Here is a 13,428-nt window from a genome sequence, read left to right on the forward strand (position 1 = left end):
ATATATATATATATATATATGAAGATATTTGACTCAAAGTTTTGGTTATTCATTGTCGGGCTTCGAGTTTCGCTTTCTCTTCTTGATCTTTCCCCCCTTTTTTACTTTTCTGTTTCGCCTGAGCTATTGCCATTAATTATCTGAACCACACTCTGCTTGGCTCGCTCTGAGAACGATTAGCAGCGAGGAAGAGGCAATAAATGGACGGACTTCTGCTTTAATTAAAGGGGAGTAGCCATTTACCGCGGGGAGGGCCGTTAAATTAGCAACATTATGACGCCATGCATCATTGGCAAAGTACAATGGAGCATGAAATAAATGATGCATCAAGTGCGCTGCTCCAGCTGTGGGCAGATCTGATAGCTGGGGGGTGGGGAGGGGGTTTGGAGCGTGGACAGAACCAGAATAATGAAGGCTAATTCCATCCAGTTACCTGTGAAAATGCTGTCCTGAAGCGAGACTGTTGGACACTTTTAGAGCTGATCACGTTCTGTCTGACCAAACACAGACTGCTTGACAAGCAGCTACAGCTGATCACACCTTTTATTTTCTTTACATAGTCAACTGACATAAGGCTTATTTAGTTTTTTACACTTTTCCTTTGACAGTCATTTATAAAGTCACAGATGGATGCAAAGTGTGACCAGGACAGTTGGTTTATGTAAGAATATGAAAAGTGGAAACAGTGACGTTTACTATTTAAAATGGTGAGGTTTGACTTTAACAAACATATATTATGTAAAGTTGTATTTAGGTCTGTTGCGATAAACAATAAATCAATTAATCGCATAATAAACGAAAATTATCCACCTCCATTTTCATTTATCGGCTTTATTGTTTCTTCGTGTCTCTTTCTACTGAAGACACTGGATGACAAAAGGCTAAACTCCGGTGCTCTTCACTGACTCCTCCCTTTCTCTTTTCTCTTTAAAATCTATTTTAATCGTTCAAAATCACGTTTTTGGATCGTTAAAAGCAGCTAAGCTGAGGAGCTGAGCTAAGCTAACAGGCCGACCTCAAGGGGGTTTGGTGGGGGGAAAAAACTTTTGTCTTGTCGAAGCTCAAAAATTCACGGTTGAAACTCGTGCCTTAATGTAAAAAGTTGTTTTTCTCTGCAAAAAGAAGCTGAGAACATTTTTACTGATTTTTATTAATTAAAAGCTTTGTGTGATAAATGCTATGCTAAAGCGCTCAAACCACACAGAGTGTCCGCCATTTTGAAAACCAAAAAAAAAAAAAGGAAGGAGAGACAGCCCATGTCACGTCAAGGGGCCTCCCTCCCATTTTTTTTAGAGAAACACGCTACTCACTCCCTCACTATCCATCCTTCAGTTCAAACAGTCTTATACTGCCATCTGATGGTCAAAAAAGTACTACACGCAAAACAATTTAACCAAAATTTCTTCTTAAATTTGACAATACTTAATATAATAATAATTAATAATTAGTGTAAAATTTCAAACAATATTATCGTTTATCGCAATAATTTCTGAGACAATTCATTTCCCAGTAAAATTTATCGTGACAGGCCTAGTTGTATTAATACAGATCTATAAGATGTTGCCTTTTAAATATTTTGGAAGAGGATAGACTAGGATATTAAAAAAAACTAAAGTTGGGTTTACTAAAATGCTCACAATGACTAAAGTTCACCTTGGCAATGCAGTGTAGAGATTATTAAAATTTACAGAAAGGCACAAGTATTTGTAGCGAACTTTGTGAGGGCCATTCGTTATTGACAGTCGACAGTGAACCATAAAGTTTTTGTCTGATTCCATGAATGAATTTTCATGAAACTTACAGAAAGTAAGGGCAGCTGCAACGGCTTCACTTTTAAGCTCAACCTGATCTGAGATGGCAAAAAAATCTCTACTCAAAACAGAATTTACTGATTTTTATTTATTTATTTATCTACAACTCATTAACTTTTGGAGTCAACCTAATTCAAGATGGCTGCCACAGCTTATCAACCTGGGCTAACACAAGAATTAAAGATCCATCCATCCATCCATTATCTTTACCCGTTTCTTCCTTTTCGGGTCACGGGGGTCACTGGCACCCATGCCCAGTAGTCACTGTGCAAGAGGCGGGGGACATTGGACAGGTCTCCATTCACTCTCTCACTCACACCTAGGGACAATTTAGAGTTACCAATCAGCCTAACATGTATGTTTTTGGTTTGTGGGAGGAAACCAAAGCACCCAGAAAACCCACACATGCACGGAGAGAACATGCAAACTCCACTCAGAAATGGCTCCGGCTGAGATTTGAACCATCAATTTGCTGGCTGAGAGGCAACAGCTCTACCAACTGTGCCACCGTGCCACTCAAAATTAAAGTTTTTTTTTTTTTTTTTTTTTTAAAGGGTAAATAATATAAGCTTGATACATTTTGAGTTAGGTGACAGAGCATTTTGGAATTGGGTGGGAAACAAATTAAACGTATAAACCAGGGCTATTCCACTAAACTGCTCAGGGGGCCACAGTTACTGAAAGTCAAGAGCTCTGGAGCCGGACGTCCAGCAGTTATCATCATTTAGTAAGTTTGTTTTATGGTTTAAAATCTAGTTTTATTTAAAAATGCACCCATTGGTGGGCCGAACCGAGTTCACTCGTGGGCCTGTTTGGCCTCCGGGCCTCCAGCTGAATAGCCCTTGTCTAAACTGTTCATGAACGTCTAGGCTAAAATCAGGGTATATCTGGTCTAAAACTAAGTTCTTAGACATCTACAAGTTGACGTCAAACAGACATTTAGATTTAGCTGAAATGACTCAAAAAAACATGAGCATATTCACTATTTGACTCGCATTTGAGATTTCTGGTCGTTTTGCATGTCTCTAACCACTCAGCTAAAATTTAGCTGTTTACAAATTGATAAATGTTCTGAAATGCTGTTTTAATTGGGATTATTATTCTTTTCTACGTTTGACTACAACTGATTCTTATATCAAATTACGGTTCTTGCTGCCGTATAGTCTCATCAGTCCAAATATATCCAATAAAGTGGGAAAAAAACAAATACCTCGATTCGCCGTATAAGTTGCATCTATTAAGCGTCACCACTGATGACCCGGAAATGTGGGCCAATGTTGTGGCAAAAATCGATTGACTGCCAAATGGCGACCATTTTTTTCAATTTTTTCTTTCTTCAAAATTTACCAAGATAACCGCCTAAAAACATTTGTTTGTTCGATATTATAGCAAAGGTGTGCCTCAGTGGAACTTTTCCTTAATAAATGCATTTTAATGGTCAAATCAGCTGCATTTCGCCTGGGTGTTGCGGCAAAATGCAGCTGATTTGACGTTTGCTCCAGGAGTTCCAGAGTGAGATGAAGGTGGCTTGGTACGGCAAGCTAACTGTCTCATTAATAGCCACTTTTACCTATTAATGAAACACTTGGCTTGCCACATTACTTGACCACCCTCTAGTGGCCAAAAAATGGTAGTGTTCAATATTTTCCATGTCAGAATGAATGAAATTGTCAGATCTCAGCCAAAAATTGGGTTTTAAATATGGGAAAAACATAAATAAGTCATTTAGCTCTGTAAGTCGCAGGGCATGCTAATTTATGCAAAAAAGATGCGACTTATACACAAAAAAATATGGTAAACATAATATGATAACTTCGCGTACTGACAAAAAAAAAGTGCTCATGGACTGTCAATGTCCTGGTAGCTGCCGGATCACTGATTGTAGTGCGCGAACGTCTGCAGCTCTTAGAAATGTCTTCAATACACAATGAAGCAAAATAAAGACCCATGGATCATTAAAGTCTCAATAAACCTTTTTAAATGTCTGAACAGATTTTCACAGCAGTTCAGAACACATTCAAAGTTTCCAAACCACAAAACAACCAAAGACATCCGTTTAGGACAACAAATCTCACCACAATCCTCTCAGCAGCTCTTCAGATGTTTCGCTCCAGATAAAAGTAGCGACTGAAAGTCGTAGCTGTGAGTTTAAGTCCAGTGAGCTGTGAATTCAGAGACGTTGAGCGTACAGAATATAATCGGTCTCTGCTTAGACTTTGAAACTTTAGGGGCAATTTCAGCTTAGGTTCACAGCTTAACACCCCTAAAAAGAAAGTCTTCACTGTAAATATCTGACTGCGCTGATGCAATAGCTGTAAAAGTTCCCTTAAACTGCTTCTGCAAAATCATAAGCCTTAATAAAAGACATTTTCTGGTCCCTGTTTGTACAGAGAGTGATTTGGCCCAGCTTTATGCTTTTTGATTGCAGTTCTTTGTTAAAACTAAGGCTCATGAAATGGGAAAAAATACAGAAATGTTCTCCTCGTCAGCAATCTATGTTTGAATTTTAGTGTAAAACTTCTCATTAGTTACACATATGAGGATGAATGACCATCAGTGCTGATAAAAAAAAAATAAACAAGTGTACAGTAGTCCTTTGCTACTTTGCGGTTTGTTTATCGCGGACTCGCTCTGTTGCGGTTTTTCAAAATAAGATTGGATATGACACACAATTGGCTGATTGATGGATGAGCCGCAAGATCAGCATGGAATTTTTATTTAAAATAAATTATTTTAAATTAGTTAGCACCTGCTGCACCTGCGTGCAGCCCAGAGCTGCAGGATGTTCTAGAATTGCGCCGCTCAAGGTGGCCGCATGTTGGAGCAGCTCTGTTACTTTCATTCTGAGATTGTGCTTTTGGAAACTTTAATTCCTCTTTTTCTGGATGTAAATCACATTTTTTTTGGATGATTGTTCCTCTCGTATCAGATGCTGTGCAGCTGGAAGGATTTTTACTAAAACTTTTTTAGTTTTGGACATTTGTTATGATGCATAACCATGGCAACAAGGCAGTTTTCTAACACCAGCAGCAGCTGATAAACATCTCAAAAGATCACATAATATCTCAACTACAGCCCCAAATCTCAAATGAATTGAAAGGATGTTCTGTAGACGCATTCTCATCTACCTGCCAGCTGTGCTCAAGTGCCTGACCACTGAGATCCTGGAACTAGCAGGAAACACGGGTCATGACAGAGGAAGGACAGGATCGTCCCTCGGCACCTACAGTTGGCTGTCCGCAGCGGCGAGGAACTCAGCAGACTGCTGGAAGGAGTGGCCATCGTTTTGGGAGGAGTTCTGCCTGGGATTCGGGCGGTCCTACAGCCCGGGGGAACTGAGAGGCCAGCTGAGGCTGGGTGGACGGATCGAACTGCATCTGCAGCCAGTTTCTTAGGATCCACTGTGGGATGGACCTTTACAAGAGATCCTTCCTGTCTACAGCCATCAGTATCTATAACATCTCTTAATGAAACGAGGATAATGAGTTACAACAACAAATAATTTCCATTTGGGATTAATAAATTATATTTGAATTGAATTTGAATTGAATTGAACTGAATAAGCTCCCTGTTGCAGCTGATCAGCTGTTCTCTGTGCATATATCTCCGTGTGTATGTATATATATATATGTATATATGTATATGTGTGTGTGTGTGTGTATATGTATATGTATATATATATATATATATATGTATATATGTGTATGTATGTCTATTTACTAAAATAAACTACTACTTGTACTACTATTCCAACTTTGTGGGATTTCACTTATTGCGGGTCTTCAGGGTATGGATCCCCCGAGATAAGCGAGGGACTACTGTACTTCCTATGACACATTATTTGCCCATAAACAAACTACTATATAGCAATTTAAATCAATGATCCAGACAAGCAGAGACCTTATAACCTTTGACCTTGACTTTTTAAGTTTGTTACATTATCTTGATTGGATCATCTGGACAATCAGATGCTTTCTTTTAACTTTGACCTTTATATGTGACCTTGACCTTGGAGCTTGAGTGAAGTGTATGCAATACATCCATGATGCATATGTGTATGAAGTTTAATTATCTTGAGCGGAGCAGAAGTTATGGGCGGGACAAGAGAAAGTTGGCGGATGAATGGATACTTCACCACAATACGTCTGTCTTCAACAGTCGTATAAAAAATAAAAGGCTAACATGTGTTGAAACGTCTGACAGCTTTCATAGAACACTATAATATTTCCACATTTGTGTTTTTATCAGGTGAGTTTGCTGTGGCAGCTATCTTAACTTAGATTAACTTTACAAGTTCATCGTTATAGACTTATAGAAAATGATGATTTCCTGATAAATTTGTTTCAATCCATTCAGTACGTCATGAGATATTTTGCTAACAGAGCTCCGAACAGTTAAAGATTTTAAACAATTTGGATCAGTCTCAGCTCACGCCCAATTTTAAGCTGTGTAACACAAGGTTAAAGCCACTTTGATGTCTTTTTTTAAAAATTCAGCTGGATGTGGCTGCCATCTTGAACCTCTTCCATTACTCGATTTCCAGGTTTTAAATGTTTTAAAATTTCAGTTTGATGATTACCGGTAGTTTTTGACAAGTACCGTCATCTGATCACAATATTCTACTACAGAGGTTTGGATATGATATTGGGATTATAGGAACTGATCTAAAATGGTTTAAATCAAATTTATTTGATAGATTCCAATTTGTAAATGTAAATAACCAATCTTCATACATGAAAGTTACTCATGGAGTTCCTCAGGGTTTAGTGCTTGGATCAGTACTCTTTACTTTATAAATGCTTCCATTAGGTAAAGTTATTAAACAGCATGGGATAAATTTTCATTGTTATATTTGTCCATGAACCCCAACAAATCTAATCAGCTACTTAAACTAAAAGCATGTCTTAAAGACATAAAAACCTGGACGACCCTAAATTTTCTGCTTTTTAAGTCGGACAAAACTGAGATTTTGGTTTTTGGACCAGAGCATCTTAGATATTACATAGTGGCCAACAGTGTTACTTTTTAAGCGTTTTATGCATTGTGTTGTACCTTAATGACCACCAGGTTCAGGCCTACCTGACTTGAATGGCAGCCTGTTGCAGGAGTTCTCCATCACAGCTCCAGCAGCTGACGGCGCTTGTTTGGGCGGAGCTGAAGCTTGTTGTTTTTGGGTGTTCGATCGGTTCTTCAGGCGATGTGAAGTCGTGGCATCGAGGCTGGAAGCTGAACTTTCTTACCCGGTGGACCTCCACAAACGGATGGTCGAACTGGAGGTTGGAAAATACACAGATGGAAGAAGAGACGTGTATAGATGGACCATTATAAGAATTTTCTATGACTATTCTATTACTATTACAGAAGTTAGTTTTATTTTAAGATTTTTTTGATCATTTATAAGAAACGTTTTCTTGCAGGAATACATATTACCTGCCATCTTTCCATTTTGGACCAAGAGAAAGTTATCTTTTTGTTAATTTGTAAGTTTTCGCCTATTTAGTGAAATTTTAAAAGTGACCATACCGTGTGAGCAATTGCATCACGCAGTGCATTATGGGTAGCACTGAGGGGAAAAATTGCATTATTTGGATAAATGTGATTTCAGTTTGTCGTCACACATGTTAAAGATTTCATTGAAGAAAATAAATTAAAAGTAAAAAAGAACAAAACGTTCCTTTCTGAGGAGGGAGAGGGCATGCCCCAGAGAGGGCGTGCCCCAGAGAGGGCGTGCCCCAGAGAGAGCGTGCCCCAGAGAGGGCGTGCCCCAGAGAGGGCGTGCCCCAGAGAAGGCGGGTCCCAGAGGCCATCTTAGCACCAGCAAACTGTTTTTTTCCTCTATGGAGTATGCTGTTTGTGGGAATCAGTTTTGTTTGGTGGCTTCTCGGATTGAAGAAGTCCTTTGGATGAAGGATGAAACATCTCAGCACAAACAAAGAAACCATCCAGATGATCTGACTGAATATTGTTGCGTTCCTTGGATGCCAAATTTTTAAACAAGTGAACTCTTTGTAATCTTTTAGTCCTCAGAGTATATGTTAGTGATAAGTTTTAGCTACTACCACACAAAAGTTTAGCTTAATATCTACTCAACTGACAGAGTTATAGCTTATCTGTGTTTTCTAAGGTTGATAAGCTGTGGCGGCCATCTTGAATTGGGCTAACTCCAGATGTTATTCAGATTTCAACTGTCAGTTTAATTAAAATTCATCCAGTGGTTCAGCAGCTATCAGTTGACAAACATGTTTGTTACATGACATCAATACATAAAGTGAACCTAATATTAACTTAAAACACTAAAAAGCACATTAATGTTGATAAAAAGAAAATCTTGGCTGAATTATATTTTTCCATTTCTGCTTGCTCTTAGCTCAAGTTCAGCTCTTTGACATTTGCATGATCATTTGAGTTAATTTTGCAAGTTTCTCCTATTAAACTATATCTTCCCGTTTCAATTATAGTCATGAAGCTCATTTTAAATGAGTAAACGCAAACTTGGTTCTTCAGAGAGCCGCATGGCCTCACGCAGGGGCTGCAACACTGAAGCAGACAACAGAAGCAGAAAAGGGGTCGAATGACACAGGGGGCCATGAAACTGTAAACTTCACAAGGGTGGAAGATGAAAATAAATTATTTTGTCAAAACCCCCTCTCATTTTCTGAGCGTCACAGGAAGGTTCGGCTCTGTCTGCGGCACTTTTTTCTCCTGCTTCACGGGGAGCCATTTTCTCTCCATTCTTTCCCCCTCCTCTTCTCCTCCCTTTGCTTTTAGTCTTTTCTCATCCTCAAAGCGGAGCGACAGCCATTTATTTCACATCAGGTCTGCTTTATGACTGCGGCCGCTTTGCATTCATGCTGGACGGTTTGCTTAAAAAGCTTTCTGACAAGGCCATGAATACGCTTAGTGGCTGCTCTCCTCTGCTTTCTCCGCTCGGCTGGACGGAGATGCCGAAATCGACTCGCCCAGCTCGCTCGACTGCTGTTCCTGTGGTACATGAAGTTCAGCAACTGCAGCTTTAAGCTAAAGGTGAACTGCTAGCATTAAAGAAACTGCACTATAGTCAATAAATAGTCATTTTTCTCCGTCAGGCATCTGACGGCTAAAGACGCGAGTCAAAATTAACAGACTCCAGCCACGTTGGAGCACGAGGTTATATTTGAATGTGTGGTAAAAAAAAAAGCACAATCAGTCTATATGCTAATCTATACCATGTGTGTTTCTGAAAGCGGTGAGGATCTGACTAAACTTTAAAGTTCATTTAGTGCCATCTTTGAAACATAACTCCAATAAAAAGGGGTCAGACTCTGACCAAACACTGCCTCAGAATAACGGGCTGAAAGAAAAATGAGCTGCCTCCTGGAGTGACCCATCCTGAATGTTGAAGAACCTTCTAACCAAACACTGGGCTCTTAAGTCGCCTGAGAGCTCATCATTGGATCGACAAAATGAACACCATTAACCGATTTAGCTTTTTAAGAGTGCAAAGCCTTGTTTAGGCCAGTATCTCGCAGGGCTACGGCTGTTGGACACTAGCTGCTGACTCAAAATTGGAAGAGAATACATGAATTTTCAGTTACCGTCTCACTACATCTGAGTGTAGAAAGCCTTGTGGACACATTCTACGGATCTGCACCACCAATTTAGAAAACAAGTAATGCTTATGGCACATTATACACCCATCGACAAACCATTATACAGCGATACAGCAATCTATGGCAATGGCCCGGACAAGCAAAGACCTTGTTTTAAATTGGACCTAGATTTGTGATTAAAAGTGTATGTGACACTCCAGCTATGATGCATTTGTGTCGTTTCATTGTCTTGAGTGGATCAGAAGTTACGGGCGTGACAATCGAAAGCTTACAGACACCGTACCACAATGTGTCTTTCAACAGGCAAAGGAGATCCTGGGAAATAATAATAATACTACTAATAATAATGTGTTGTGTTTCATTATTGTATGTTCCCATACAATGGCAAAATTGGCTCTCTGCATTTAACCCATCCACCACCAGGTGGAGCAGTGGGCAGCTATTGAAAGCACCCGGGGAGCAACTGGGAATAAGGTGTCCTGCTCACACGAGATGTGCAAGGACCGGGGATCGAACCCGGGACCTTCGGGTCGGCTGCCCTGCCCCTACACCAAGACACAGGACACGCTAAAGAGACTTTGTCTCTCAGCTGGCCTGGAGCTCCCCCAGAAGAAAGAGAAGTCTGGACCTCCTTGCTCAAGCTGCTGCCCCCATGGCCCGACTACAAAATGTGGTAGATAATGAATGGATGGCATGTGTTCTTGATCACGGCTTGCAAAACTTTTCTTGGCCATGCACATTATTTTGTTATACACCTCTGCCTACATGATATTGGGCGGCTGTGGCTGAGTGGTTAGAGCAGTCGTCCTCCAATGGAAGAGTTGGGGGTTCGATTCCACCAGCAGTTACATGCTGAAATGTCCCTGGGCAAGACACTGAACCCCTCATAGCCTCTGATGTGTGTCCCATCAGTGTATGAATGTGATAAAGTGCTGATTAATCTTTGTATAGATCTAGTAGAGTACTGTATGAATGGATAAATGAGGACACAGATTGTAGTGTAAAGCGCTTTGAGTGTCTTGGTTAGATAGAAAGGTGCTATATACTATTGTATCCACCTCCAATTTGCCTTATGCCCACCTGGGCAGCCACACTTTTGAATTATAGACTGTACCATAGATCCAAGATGTGGTGGTAGGAAGACTTTGTTCGATGACATACTGAGTTTTGTTCAGAGACCTCTCCACTCGAGGACGTGTGACACAGTCCTTTTGCAGAGGACCGGTGCCTTTCCAAATCAGGCTGGAGGTTATTTACGACATGAGGGAAGGGCTAAAGTGTTTAAAACTAAAGCGAGGCATGGTCAGGAGTTTGAGCTGAGTCAGCGAGGTTACGTGCGAGCGCAGCAGGTGGAGAAACTCAGCCTTCTGTTTGCTTGTTCACGACTGAAAACCCCATCAGTTCAACTGATCATCAACTGAGAAACGCATGTGTCCCACTTCAGTTTCAACTTGGACTAATCTGCCAACACAGCGTCCATCCCTACCTGGTCGTGCTTGTTGGTGTGTCGGAGGAGGTGTTTAAAGAAGTCCAGACGGGAGCACTTCCTGACCAGGATCAGGTCCGTGGTGCCATCGGCGAGGTGGGCGGAGGGCGACAGGCCCTTTGGACACCGTGGACACGCGCAGCTCATGCTAGCCGAGTTGACGGCGATAAATTTACCGTTAAGCGTCCTCCAACCTCCGCCGCTGTCTGAAATATAGAAGTGACACTCGGTGTAAGGAAGGGCCTTCAGAGAAGAGTTCAGCACGTATGAAATGTTACATTTAACATCGTAATTTGATCCTAAAGCTAGCTTTAATGAAGCAGGTTTATGGTTTCCTGTTGCTTATTTCTTGCATACTTAAAAAATAATTAAGGTGTTTCCATTTAACCATGTAAACTAAAACTATTGTCTCATTTCTTGTGTGAATGCTTGTTAAGCATTCACACGATTGAGATCCTGTTTCGACTTCCATCTTCTTCTGTATGTTTTTCGGCATCTTCCTCGTTCCACAGTTTTTGTGCTGTTTCAAAACGTTCAGCTCCTTCAGGACAATCCTGCCATGACTTTTGGCATTGGTGCAACTTTAGCCTTTTGAAATATTTAGCCTTTTCTGCCACTTTTTTTCTCATAGAAAATGAATTGAGCTCATTTTACATCCTTCAAATCTTTAGATCAGTTTACAACCTTTTACTGCTCCTTTCACATTTTGTTCTGCTTCAGCTTCTTTCAGCAAATTTAAACTTTTTCCAGCTATTTTCAGCTGTTTTATCAGCTGGTTTTTTTTTTTCAACCGTTTTGTGCTCCTATCAGATTATTTTGGCTAATTTCAATTTGTTATGCTCCTTTAAGCATATTTCTGCAAGTTTCACTGCTTTTTCAGCTGCTATTAAGCTGTTTTTATGCTAATTTTAGCCTTTTCAACTAATTTCACATTTTTGGCACTCGTCAAATTTTTTCAGCCTAATTCAGTAAAACTGTTCTCTCTACACTTCTTTCGTTCTGCCTTTTCAGCCTTTTTTCAGTTGTTTTTCTTTTTGTGCTAATTTAATCTTTTATTCCAGTTAATTTCCACTTTTTTGCGCTCATTTGTTTTTCTTTAAGCCTAATTGGGCAAACATGTTCCATCTGCTTTCTTCTGCTAATTTAAACTTGTTCTAACTTTTCTGCTACTTTTAATTTTTTTTGTTAATTTCAGCTACTTTCAGACTAATTAACTTATTTATGCTAATATTAGCTTGTGCACTTTTCAGCATTTTTCTGCTCTTTCAGCTGCTATTCAGCTCTTTTCATGCTAATTTTGGCTTTTTCACTTGATGCCACTTTTATAGCTCATTTCGGTTCTTTCCACTTCCATCTGGTAGTTTAAGCTTCTTTGTGCTTTTTCAGCTACTTTTCAGCTATTTGTTGCTAATTTTTTTTAGCTAATTTCCTAATTTCTGTGCTAATTTCTCCTTATTTAAACCTAATTCAGCAAATATGTATTCTTTCTGCTTTCTTCTGCTAATTTAGGCTTGTTCTTCCATTTCAGCTACATTTCAGAATGATTTTTTTAGCTAATTTCAGCTGTTTTTCAGCAAATTCTTCAGCAATAAGCATTCACACTGCATTTTTGCAGGAAATGCAATTCCTCTGGTTTAAGTTTGAATGTTTTTCATGTTTTTATGTCCCAACTCAGAATGTAAATCCTCTGACCGAACTTGACCCACGTTTGTTGACCTCTCCGACATTTCTGTCCTTTTCCTTCACCCCAGGACTCTTTTCTGTTTTTTATTAATACTTTTCTAACATCAGTACACAGGCCTTTCATAAAGTGCATTTACTGACTTGATCCTTTAATTACACTTCAAACTGCAGAACGTTACAAGAACAGTTCTAGAAGAAAAAAAAAAAAACGTATAAAGAGACGAGCAGCATTTCTGAAAGCTTCACTTTGTTCCATAACTTTGATAAACTGTAAATGCAGCTGTAGATTCCTGCACAGATCCAGTATTTGACACAGAATACAGATTTGTCCTTGAGCAAAAGAAAAAAAAAAAATAATCAAACGTTTTTGTAGAAAATTCACCTGGAAAATCTCCTAAGAATTGAACAATGAGGACAATTATCAAAAGTTCTAGTTGGTGAATAATGATTTATATCCACATTAATTCAAAAATGCAGAGTTGAAAATAAAAACTAACTGAACGAGTCCTTTCAACGTTTTGGCTGTCTGATCTCAGCTGCTGTCAACTTAAATCCTTTTAAAAGCTCAAACCGAATCACAGCTGGAGACAAACCAAACGTTTTATTTGAGTTCACGCTGCATCAGAATCACTCGATGCAGAGAAATACAGGAAGTGCGCAGCCGAAATGAAGCTGCGCTGGAAAACAGAAGAAAATGACAAGATAAGGCTTCATTCAAACTCCCGCAGCAAACCGTAATAAAAAACTTTTATTTTTTACATTTTACTCCACTTCATCTAATAGTTCACCCATTAAAAGGTGGTATGTCTGTTAGCAAAACATCTCATTTACAACTGGATAGATTTTAATGAAACTTTCA

At 39.5% G+C, this 13,428-nt stretch overlaps 1 protein-coding gene across 1 annotated transcript in view; it reads right to left on the minus strand.

Annotated features, from left to right (window-relative positions):
- Positions 1-13,428, minus strand: part of cerk (ceramide kinase) — a 58,075-nt gene that overhangs the window by 2,666 nt on the left and 41,981 nt on the right. The window contains exons 11-12 of the mRNA XM_037696063.1: positions 10,887-11,092; positions 6,891-7,081 (exon numbers count right to left, since the gene is read on the minus strand). Of these exons, the coding sequence (XP_037551991.1) occupies positions 6,891-7,081; positions 10,887-11,092 (397 nt within the window). The remainder of the gene's footprint in view (positions 1-6,890; positions 7,082-10,886; positions 11,093-13,428) is intronic.

The sequence above is a fragment of the Nematolebias whitei genome, chromosome 22 (genome assembly GCF_014905685.2).
Source record: "Nematolebias whitei isolate Nwh7 chromosome 22, NemWhi1, whole genome shotgun sequence".
Lineage (NCBI taxonomy): Eukaryota > Metazoa > Chordata > Actinopteri > Cyprinodontiformes > Rivulidae > Nematolebias > Nematolebias whitei.